General features: G+C 47.1%; 1 protein-coding gene across 3 annotated transcripts in view; it reads left to right on the plus strand.

Annotated features, from left to right (window-relative positions):
* The first annotated feature begins 97 nt into the window (after positions 1–97).
* The window catches only part of Nemp1 (nuclear envelope integral membrane protein 1), a 31,887-nt gene continuing 20,065 nt past the window's right edge, over positions 98–11,919 (plus strand). Inside the window, exon 1 of one of the 3 annotated variants that reach the window (XM_031350290.1) lies at positions 98–208. In XM_031350290.1, the coding sequence (XP_031206150.1) occupies positions 181–208 (28 nt within the window). In that variant the 5' untranslated portion in view covers positions 98–180. Of the gene's footprint in view, positions 209–9,111; positions 9,219–9,330; positions 9,548–11,919 lie in introns of those variants that run through there. The other 2 variants (XM_031350291.1, XM_031350289.1) reach the window with 2 other exon arrangements.

Genomic DNA, 11,919 nt, shown 5'->3' on the forward strand with positions numbered 1-11,919 from the left:
GCGCCGTGCCGTTAGTTTGAATGTCAGAAGTGATGGGAAAAAGTTGGCGAAGGGTCGGGGTGTGCGGTTCCTCCTGCTTGGCTCCCCTAGGGTGTACCCTTAGGGTAAACCTGTTAACGCGGGGCTGCGCAGGAATCCCTTCCGTGTCTCAACACCGTTCTCTGGCCTAAAGGTTGTAATATGAAGAGGCGGCTCTCAAACCTTGGTCGTAAGTTATACTAGAACCTACTTACTTATTTGAGCATTGGTTAGGCACGTCGTGGGTTGCTAGATAGGGCAGGGACGGGGGGTTAACAAGTTTTCGTGGCACTCTATTTTCTGATGGCCAGGCCTTACTGCTTGGACGATTGGAAAAGGCTGCTACCTTCTCTCTGAGGTCATGAGTTATTGGACCTCTTAGACAGTGTAGTGGGAGCTGAACAAGAGGCTGAGTCTACGTGACTGCCCACCATGGAGGACCGCCTTCGAGGAGCCCAACCCCCTCGGTTTCTTCTAGTCCCATCTGGTTCCCATTACACGCCCACTGCTAGGAGGGTTGGGGGGGGGGTATCGGGCACGCGGGGGTTGTGTAGGCCTTTGGGGGAAAGGGAGGGTGGGGATGGGAAGCGTGGCTGACTGGCCAGAGGAAACGTCCCTCTAGTTCGAAACCTCGGCTCCGCCCCTCTGCTCCGCACTTGTGAGTGGCTTGCCCCAGCAGGGCGTGGGTGGTGTGGGTCGGGGCGGGTTCTACATTCCAGATTCATTCCAGACTGACAAGGGGGGAATCTCCGTTTTCTGAAGAGGGGTGGGTACTTTATCTAGGAGGAACGATTTCAATGGCTCAGGTTTTTGTCTTCCTTCCAAACGTACTAGGGACGGTAGGGAGGAGCAGGGTTCTTCTTCTGACTCTTTGCTACTAAGGAGGGCGCGACTGGACGGCCTTTCCTTCGATGTGTGCGGCGCCCCTCCCCCACTCCCCCGTCCGGTTATTTTGGAGTCTGGGCTGCCAGCCGCTGGCCCCGGGTTTCCTTGTGCCCCCGCCCTCCCCCTGCCCACGCTCCCCGTGACGCACATCCTTCGCCCACACTGCCTTTGCTCCGGGCGCCCCTCTCCCTGCTACAGGTCCCTTTGGGGTGGCGCTAAGTCCTGGGTCTGGAGAGAGGGCAGCTAGTGCAGCGGTAGGGGGTGGGGAAGCCTGGGGGTTGAAGCCGGGGAGCCGGAACTTACGGTGCACCCGATCGGGGTCGGGGTCCAGGAGAGAAGACGATGGAGGAGACGCCAAATCTGAGGCCTTCCTTGGCTCCCGTGTTTGGGACTGGGGGAAGGAGAGGAGATAGAGGTCGCTGAGACACTTGCCCGGGACCCTTTGTGGGTCAGAATGGGTCCCAATGGGAACCTGAGTGTGAGAGTGAAGCTACATCGTTTGTAGCTTTGTTTCTCAAGACTTGCCATGAGATTTAAGTAGAGAGTGTGTGTGGAAACTGTTAATCGTAGCTAGTCAGATTGAAGACTATTGACAGTATTTTGAGTTTGTGTTTGTTTCTTTATATCTACTTGTGTATCTGTACACTTGTGTCTGTAGATTGTATCCGAGTCCTTGTGTGTGTATTTTAAAATATACATTAAAAAAAATACAAAAAGCCGCATTGACTTGTTAGGCCCCAGCAGAGGCCCAGAGCGCCCCCGCAGCCCGCAGCCCGAGCAGCTGAGATGTCTGTTCTTCGGCTTCCTCCCACGGCTCCCACCCCCACACACCCGCCTACTCTCTTCCGTTGAGAACAAGGAATTTCCAGCCTTTAGCAAAGGGTGTGTGTGTGTGTGTGTGTGTGTGTGTGTGCGCGCGCGCGCACAGACAGGTGTGTGTTGGGGGTGACAAAAGGGGAGTGGGGACATTTTTTTCCATTTCATTTTCTGCAGGGCTCCATTTTTCCCAGTGCCTGAATTTGCAAGACCATATCTTTACCTTCTTCTCCTGCTCCCCCCTCCCCCACCTCCAGTAATATCAAAGGCAGAACACAGCCAAGTAATGTCTTTTAACCAAAGTTTAAGATTCCCTTTATTGTCCATAGCGATCTGTTCTAGGAAGGGAAACGGTATCTCCAGTTGTAGTTCTTGCGGGAGACTGAAGCGGGGAGAAAGTGGGTGGGTGAGGGGTGAGCTCACACTGCCTGCCAGGATTGTCTTCCCAGGCACCTGGAGATTTTCATCTAGCAGACTGCTCTGCTCACTCCCCATCTCCCACGCTGTCACCTCACCCTGCCAAAAAGAGACTCCAACGAGGTTTGGCTGGACCTCACCTTTCTCAGGCTGTGCTCCCTTCCGGACACCCCCCCCCCCAAGCAGAATTAATTCCTCTCACCTTTTATGGGTGATACTGTTTTCTGTGTCCTTTAAATAACATGTTTTTTTTTTCATGTGTATGTGTTCTTGACTGTATGTTCAGGAGTGCAGGTGCCCACTGAGCTGGTGCATGGGTGCTGGTCCTCTGCAGGAGCGGTGGGTGCCCCTAACCCCTGAGCCAGCTTCAGCTTACCCTGCTGCTTAAACATTTAAGCACACTGTTTATGTGTGACTATGTGCATGTGTGTGCACCTTGGGTGTACAGAAGCTCCCCGAGGTCATCTGGAACCAGAGTCGCAGGCTATTGTGGGCTGCTAAGGGGCTCTGGACACTGAATTCAGGCCTCTGCAAGAAGACCCATCACTACAGGCCCCACGCCCCAGTTTGCTTTTGAGGCAGGGTCTCTCTCTCTGCAGTCCTGGCTGTTCTGGATCTCACTATGTAGCCCTGGCTGGCCTGGAAATCCTTGACCTCTCAAAATAAACTACACCTATAAGGAACTCACCGATTGGCAGAACAACCATATCCACAGCACACAGTGAATGATAGGGACACAAAAGGTGAGAAGTGCAGTCTTATGGGAATTCTGACCAGCAATGACACCCTAACCCCAGTCTGCCTGTTTAAAGGACTGGGATATGGGCGAGGAAGCATAGGGCTTGACATATCAATATAAGTTTTCTAGGAAGACAGGAAGTTAAGTAAAGAGAGACACGATTTGCTTGCATGGAGGTACGAACGAAACAAAGCCAACTGCATTAGAAGCTGTAAGTTAATGTTCACTGTGGGTGGGGGCTATTAGAAATGAAGATGTGTGCAAGTCCAATACACTTAACTTTGCACGGATGCCTGAGCCACCTGTGTACAATGCCCAAGGAAGCCAGAAGAGGGTGTTTGACCCCCTGGGATTGGAGTTACAAGTTGGAGTTGGAGTTGTGAGCTGTTTGGCCTTTGTGGGTACTGGGAATCAACCCAAGTCTTCTGGAAGAAGTAGTGTTCTTAACTGCTGAGTCATCTCTTCAGCCCCTACTTTAACTTACATCATCATCATCATCATCATCATCATCATCATCATCATCATCATCATCATCATTATTATTATTGCTTTTAGTTTTTGAGACAGGGTTGTATGTAGCCCAGGCTAACCTTGAACTTGGCCTCCTGCTGTCTCTATTTCCAGCACTGAGGTTATAGACCTGTGTCACTCTGCCTGACTGTCCACTATTTTTATAAAATACACTTGGGGCTGGAGAGATGGCTCAACAGTTAAGAGCACTGACTGCTCTTCTGAAGGTCCTAAGTTCAAATCCCAGCAACCACATGGTGGCTCACAACCATGCGTAATGAGATCTAATGCCCTCTTCTGGTACATCTGAAGAATGCTACAGTGTACTTAAATATAATAATAAATCTAAAATAAAATACACTTGAAGGTACACCCAAAAAAACAAATCTTATACAGTAAATGTAAAGTCTGATTGTCAAGCCGGGTGGTGGTGGCACACACCTTCACTCCCAGCGCTGGAGAGGCAGACGGGCACAGGCAGATCTATGTGAGCTTGAAGCCTGCCTGATGTAGAGATTCTAGGTCAGCCAGAGCTGTTCTACAGGAAACCCTTTATTCTCTGGGTAGGGGAGTAAAGCTTCTTTGTCAAATTGCTATTAATCTTCTTAAAGAAGGCTGGAGAGATGACTCAGCAGTTAAGAAGCACTTCCTGTCCTTCAGGAGCCCGAGTTCAGTTACCAGCACTCACAATCAGGCACCAGTAACTCCAGCTCCTGAGGATTTGATAGCTTCTTCTGGATTCTGTGGGTACCTGCACTCACACTCTATGCCCTGCCCCCATAATCACATATATGTATTAGAAAAATAAAAATTCTCCTCCTATTTAGCAAGACAAGATGGTATAATGCCTTTAATCCCAGAATTTGAGAGGTAGAGATGAATGGAGTTTTCTAAGTTTGAGGCAACCCAGGCCTACACAGGGAGTTTCAGTCCAGCCAGGGCTGCATAGTGAGACTCTATGACAAAAAAAAAGCCAAAACCAATGTTTCTAAATATACTTTGTTTCTGGAATTTTCTCTACTTGATGAGTATCAGCTATCAAGCAGCATCAAACTTTAAATAGCATTATGGTTACTTTTTAAAAAAAATAATTTATGTGTATTTCATATATGTCTGTGTACTACATGCTTGCCTGCAGTACGTGGAGAGGCCAGAAGAGGGTGTTGGATCCCCTCTTAACTGACCAGCCATCTCTCCAGCTGTAGTTATTTTTTTTTTTTTAAAGATTTTTATTTAATGAGTGCTCTATCTGCACGTACAGCTGTATGCCAGAAGAGGGCATCAGATCCCATTACAGATGGCTGTGAGCCACCATGTGGTTGCTGGGAATTGAACTCAGGACCTCTGGAAGAGCAGTCAGTGCTCTTAACCACTGAGCCATCTCTCCTGCCCCTTTGGTCGTTTCTTCATAGCTGTTTGGAGATATGGTAGGACCATAAAGACTTAAACATGGAGTCAAAGGAACAGATCTGATTTAGGAGAGGGAAGGGCTCCAGAGCCTGAGAGCACCAGGACAGCGGCGAGATGGCTCCCAGGAACCTCCAGGACTTAAAGGTGGAAGGAGACAATGGAGTCCATGGAGCTGTTCTGACCACCTGCCCAAATCCTCCATGCACACTCAATAGAGGGGTTTTTGTTGTTGTTTTACAAAGAGGGTGAGGCAGAGAGATGGGGTCAGTGAGAAGAATCACCGATTCCAAGCCTGAAGATGTAAGTTCTAACCTGGTGACTCACATGAGGTCTATATGTGTCCCCTACCCTAAATAAATTTAAAGAAGTAACAAAAAATTCAAAAAATTAAGGGGGATAGCTTCAAAGAAAGTAAAAGCCTTTCCCACAGGAAGATGCCAGTGAGGATGGCAAAGGGCTGGGTGGAGCTGGCCGCAACGGGAGATCGGACAGACTCAGAAGGTAGACCACAGTAGCAGTGGGATTCGGACAGACTCAGAAGGTAGACCACAGTAGCAGTGGGATTCGGTCATTGATGAGTATGGTTACCTTTATCAAACAGTTGACAGCTTCAATCCCTTTTCAGTTAACTTTATTAGTCAATGGTTTCAAACCTTCACAATTCCTACATCTGTAAACTTAAAATATATGATTTTTTTTCCATAACTTACTTGGTAATAAAACCTAGTTCTGGGAACTGGGGGTACAGCTTCATGGTAGAGTACTTGCGTAGCCTGTATGAGGCTTTTTTTTTTTTTTTTGGTCTTAATCATAAAAGAAACAAACAAAAAACCCCAAACCAAGCCCATCTAATCTGACCAGAGTTATGTTATGACAGAAAACGTGAGCAACTTGCAAGGGGTTGGTCTCCATTCATTCCCGGCCTCCTCCCCTCCCCCGGCTTGCCAACCAACACTATTCTATTCTTCCTATAATTCTGTGCTGCCTTAGATGGCTGTGCGGTTGCTTTCTCTCTCTCTCTCTTTCCCTTTGAATTTTTTCAAGATAGGGTTTTTCTACATAGCCCTGGCTGTACTGGAACTTAACTATGTAGATCAGGCTGGCCTTGAACTCAGAGATCCGCCTGTCTCTGCCTCCTGAGTGCAGGGATTAGAGGCGTGCGCCACCACTGCCTGGAGGGGTGCTCTTTTATCTAGTCAGATTATCCTCCTAAAGTAAAAAGAAGACAAACCTGAAACATATTTACCACCATAGTGCTCACACTATTTACTTGCCAGCCTTAGCCTGAGTTTTTTGGCTATTTGCATAAATCAGATCCACCTGCAGATAATGAATATTCCGTGAAACACTGAAGGTGACTCTTGAAACGGTGCTTTGAGGAGTATCCTCAGTATTAAAAGAAAGACATGGACTGCTTTGCTTGCTCTCTTGAAATGACAGCACCCATTTAGATGATAAAAGTGTGATGTGTTTAGAGATTCCTAGTCTCATCATAGCACTGGTGAGTGGTCAGTGATCTGATGTAGTTAGTTCCCAAACCTAAAAATAGTTCACCTGTTTTTTGACTTTAGTGAGACAAAAGAGAAAGCCCAGCCAGTGGTGAGAATGGGAAGGCCTGGCCTGGTAAGGTGGCATGGGCCAGCACATGGGAGTTAGGGGTAGGAGTTGACAGTCGTCCTCAGTTACATAGGAAATTTGAGAGATGGCCTGGGGCACATGAAACCATATATATATAAAATACACACACATACAGCAAAACCAGGCTGAAGAGATAGCTTGGTGGTCAGGAGGACTTGTTGCTGTTGCAAAGGGCCCAGGTTTGGTTCTGTGTGTCACCTTGGCACTTAACTGTAACTTCAATTCTGGTGCATCTACAGACCTTTGACCTTTTTTGACAGGTGAACTATTTTTATGTTTGTGGTGCACAAACATACACGCAGGCAGAACCCCATACACATGAAATAAAAATAAATCTGAAAACAAATAAACAACAAAAAAAACCAGCAAAACCAGAGAAAGGGAAACCCTTAAAGGAAGAATGGGAGGGAGGGACGGAGGGAGGGAGGGAGAGTGGGTGGCCCTGAAAGAAAAGCGAGGTGTGCCAGTGTGCCAGCGAGGCAACACATACCTATAATCCCAGCATATGTCAGGCAGAGTCAGAAGGATCACTGAACTTTTGATGCCAGCTACATCTATACAAGCTCCAGGATAGCCAGGGTCATAGAGCCAGACCCTACCTAAAAAAACTGCACATCTACATATGTCACGTGCACTCACACACATATATTGACATACACAAGAACATTGCTAGAATTTAGTTTTTAAAAACAATTTTGACTTCCTCGAACACTGAAAAGATAGTAAAGACTTTCCATATATCTGCATCATCTCTCCTGTTATCTTCCACTGATATATAGGGCTTACTTGCCACCCTTAGCCTGCATTACTCATACATTAAGGAAAAACAAGCTTAAAGTGTCATTCTGTTCTTTTTTTTTAATTTTCCATTATGTCCTGACATGTGTGCCTATGTAGTACCCTTGGAGGCCAGAAGAGGGTGTTAGAATCCCTGGAGTCACAGCAAGCCAGAAGTGGGTGTTGAGAAGAAACTTCTTCTTCCTGTGCTAGAGTAGTGTCCACTCTTAACTGGGGGGCCAGCTCTGCAGCCTCTATTTACAGTTTTTGTCCAGTTACTTAGCTCAAATCTAAGTGTTCCAGTGCATGAGGCTCCTTCCCACTTCATGGCTTGACCTTTGCAGGTCAGGCAGAGAATGTACAGTGCTCACAGAAACCGAAGCAGGATCGGAAGATGAGCAGGGAAGAGGTGACTCATGCTTGTAATCTCAGTTTTATTTCTTTGGGCTTTTTTTCCCTTCCTGTTCTAAGATCCCTATTATATTACAAGTAGTTCATATCTACATATGCTCCCTTGTCTGGGATAGACTGACAAGTCTTTCCTTGTTTCACATTAACATACATTTTTATTTGAGGTTGGTTCTAGGTGTGTAGTGCAAGCTAATCTTATCTGTGATCATCTGACCTGAGTGTTCTGAATGCTGGGATTAACAGATATGGACCACCATGCCTCCTCTTAACCTTGACATTAAAAGTATTTTTTTTTTTAAACATCAATTGATCCAGTAGTTTGTGTTGGGTACTATGTGCCACAGAGTATGGAGGTCCTGTGGGAGCAGAAGTTGGTTTTCTCCTACCATGTGGGTTCTGGGGAATGGAGTTCAAGGCTTAAGTGATAAGCATCTTTACACATTGTGCCATCTCTATGTGTGTTATGTATGTATAAATGTGTGTGTATATATATATGTGTCTACACACAAGTGTGTGTATATATATGCATAAATGTATGTAAACATACACAGGTTCTCAGGATTCAAACTCTATGATCCTGGCTACTCCTCAATTCTCAGCAAGCCTTCAACCTCAACTTCCCAAGTTATGGGATTTCAATCACATGTCACCTCTCTCTTGCCCATCTTCAGATCATCGGGTTTGTTTTGTTTTGTTTTGTTTTATTTTGTTTTGTTTTTCCAGACAAGGTTTCTCTGTGTAGCCCTGGCTGTCCTGGAACTCACTCTGTAGACCACGCTGGCCTCAAACTCAGAAATCTGCCTGCCTCTGCCTCCCAAGTGCTGGGATTAAAGGTGTGCACCACCACCTCACGGCAATCTTTTTTCTAGGTGCTTCAGTTTCTGCAAGTGCTATACACACAGTGCCTGTTCTGTAAATGTTATGTCATGTACTGGGAGGCACCTAAGCCACAGGAAGAACTTAGATTTGAGCTCAGAACCCCCTTGTCTTCCCTTTTTCATCTCTTAGCCTTGGCTTTTTTTTTCAAATGGAGAGGATAAACTCTGTCTTAATTATCATTTGTGTCGTTTCAAAATCAGAAATGCTTGTGACTTGTGCTCTATTCCTGTGATTGAAACCAGGGCCTTGTGTATAGTTCAGCTACATCTCCAGCCAAAACCAAGTTAATACCTTTTTTTTTTTTTTTTTTGGTGTTTTGTTTTCTGTTTGTTTTATCTTGTAGTGCTGGGGATCGAAGTCAGAGCTTCGCACATGCTCCATCTCAGCTCAACGTCTACATTTTCAAATGTTGTTTATGCCTACAAAACCTTGACAATGCACAATATTCCTGTACTTATCGCTGAAATCTTTCAGAACTTTGGAGACAGGCTGTCAGTCATTTTACCTTAAAAAACGGTCACGGGAGAACCTTATTCGTGGAGAGTTGCCATACTGACTTGCATGTAATGAAAAGACCGAAGAAGGAAGGAAAGGAAAACTAGACGAAACTCGACGTTTCGATGGAAACACACATTCCAGAAGGCCTCGCCCGTTCTGATTTCCTATTGGATAAGCTGTCCATCAATCCCATTCGTAAATAAACCGCGGACGGAAGCAGGTTGGGGAAAGGGCGGGCTCTTCCTGTCGTCACTGCCAGGGTCGGCGTTGTTAGGAGGTGTGGCTCCTAGGGGCGCGGGAGGGCGGAGCGCGCGAGGCCCCGCCTGCTCCACGGGCCGTGGGGGCGGGTCTCGCAGTTTATTGGCTGTTCGGCGACAGTTGCTGCGGAGGAGCGCGCGAGGAGGAGGCGGTGTGAGGCATCCATGGCGGGAGGAATCAAAGTGGCCGTGTGGTCGGCGGTTGGTCCCAGGCCCCGGGGCCGGGGGGCCGGGGTAGGCGACGCCGCGTGGCTGCTCTTGCTCGTCGCCGGCGGCGTGGTCTGCGGCTCAGGTACCTCTGGGACAGCGGCTGCCCAGGGGCCGGGCGCGAAGGCGTTAAATTTGGGTTTCATCTCGAGGGTGCGGCCCGTTACTCGGAGCGGTGCGGGACGCTGAGGGAGACGCTCCAGGGGCCAGTGACCGTCCGCACTGACGGCTCCTGCCTGGGCTGCCCTCGGGAGAGGTCCGGTCGGGCGGAGGCCTGAGCCTTCCCTAGGAAGGGAGGCCTGGGCTGGGGGCGCGGGGGACCATTTAGGGGTTGGGTTGCTTGGTGCTGCTGGGTCCCTTGGATTTCTGAGTTAAAACGGATTTCTGGGTTTCGCACTGAAACAGATCACGAGAAAGTAAACGCCCCACTCATTCAGTTTACTAAAAACACCTCAGGAATAGATCTGTCTCGATACAGTTCACCTGAATGTTTTTTCGAAGACAGGGTTTCTCTTTGTAGCCTTGGCTGTTCTGGAACTCACTCTGTGGACCAGGCCGGCCTCGAGTTAAGAGATCCACCTGCCTCTGCCTCCTGAGTGATGGGATTAAAGGAGTGTGCCACCGCGGCCCTCTTGTTAAGACCCTCCTCCCAAACGGCCCTGGAGAACACACCTAGAATCATCATAGTCCAGTTGCCCAGAAAAGATAGAGAGGCCATCAGCTTTGAGCAGGACGTAGTTCCTAAGTTTATTCATTATTTCAAGCACATTCATTTTGTACCTCCTGCTGGACATTCAACTCGGACAGGGGAAGAAACTTATTTTGTGTTCTCGTCCAGAAAAAGTTTATAAGTTTCTTATAAAAAGTTTATAAGAAATCGGTTTTTCCCTCTTGTTAAGTAGTGAACAGGAAAATAAGTGATGTTTGCAAACTTCCACTGGAGGGAGTAGCAACTCCAGAGAATAAAGACAGCCAAGGAGTAAAAGCACACATCCCCTCTCATACTGCCCCCTTCCGTTCCTGCCTGCCTGCCACTTGCTCTCACTTGTGGCTTTAAGAGCAACAGCCATAAATATATTTATTGTTCAAAAGGGACTGAAAACTTCTTTTGGGAAGAGAGTATATATCCAGGAAAGATTCCTTTCCAGATGCAGGGCCTAGAACGGATTTGGAAGGACTGTTACCTGAAGCAACTTTAAAATGGGGCCTTGGGTGTCGATGAAATAAGGAAATATTAAGCACAATCAGCAGTTCCTTTCTTTGAGATTTCTTTTACAGGGAACTGGGGATTGAAGTGTAAAGCAAAAAGCCAGGCATAGTGGCATAGTACTTCACTCCCAGGACTTGGGAGGCCAAGGGAGATGGATCTCTCCCGTTGGAGAACAGTCTGGTTGGCCTATGTAGTGAGTTCTAGGACAACTGGAGCTACACAAACCTGGAAACAAGCAAGCAAATAATAAAATAAGTAAAAAAACCAAAGTAACCTAAAGCGGGCCTCTCTGCTCGCTTCTCTTCCTCCTTTTTTGAGACAGGGTCTTACCATGTGGCTCAGGCTGCTTTGAACTCACTGTGTAACTCTGACTGATCTGTAACTCAAGATCCTTTTGCGTCACCCTCCAGAATACTGGGGTTACAAAGCATCACCAGAGGTTCCAAAGTTTCCTCTCGGAAGGGAGACTCAGGGGCTTCTGAATTTGGAGAAAATTCATCTCCAGGAACAAGTCAGAATGCTGACCTGGCTATGTGGGTGTCAGCTGTCAAGAGCAATCTTGTGACACTCTAAAAGCCAGGCTCTCAGATAGTAGGATGGAATTTTATTCAAAAGTTGGTTACTTGTCACTGGAAGTTTTAGAAACATTTAGTAAGTGTTAATACAGTTAAGTATAAAGAAGTAGGCAAAACCCTTGTAGTTTATTGCTTGTGTGTGTGTGTGTGTGTGTATATTTGTATATATGTTTGAGCATATTCAGGAGGGGTCATGAGCACATGTGTGCAGGTATAGGCCAAAAGCTGATATCTGATGTCTGTTTCAATCCCTATCTACCCTATTTTTGAGACAGGCTCCCCTAGTGGGCCTGGAACTTAGAGATTTGGCTAGACTGCTAGCCAGCAATATCCCTGGACCCTGTCTCTGCCCCAGCATTGGGGTTATAGGTGCGCCACACTGCCTGGCTTTTATGTGAGTGCTAGGCTTCTGAACTCAGATCCTTGTGTTTGTAAAGCAGATACTCTACATACTGGAGCCATCACCCCAGTCCCAACTTTAAATTTGAGGGTGTGTATGTCCTTTGTTCATGGCCTACTGTATTATTTAATTTTTTGAGCCAGGCTTTTGTAGCCCATTTTGGCCCTTTGTATCAGAGAATGACTTAATTCTTGATCCTCTTATCTGTATCTCCCATGTGCTGGGATTATAAGCATTTGCATCCATATTCCACCATACCTAGCTACAAATTT

Source organism: Mastomys coucha, unplaced genomic scaffold (genome assembly GCF_008632895.1).
Source record: "Mastomys coucha isolate ucsf_1 unplaced genomic scaffold, UCSF_Mcou_1 pScaffold4, whole genome shotgun sequence".
NCBI lineage: Eukaryota > Metazoa > Chordata > Mammalia > Rodentia > Muridae > Mastomys > Mastomys coucha.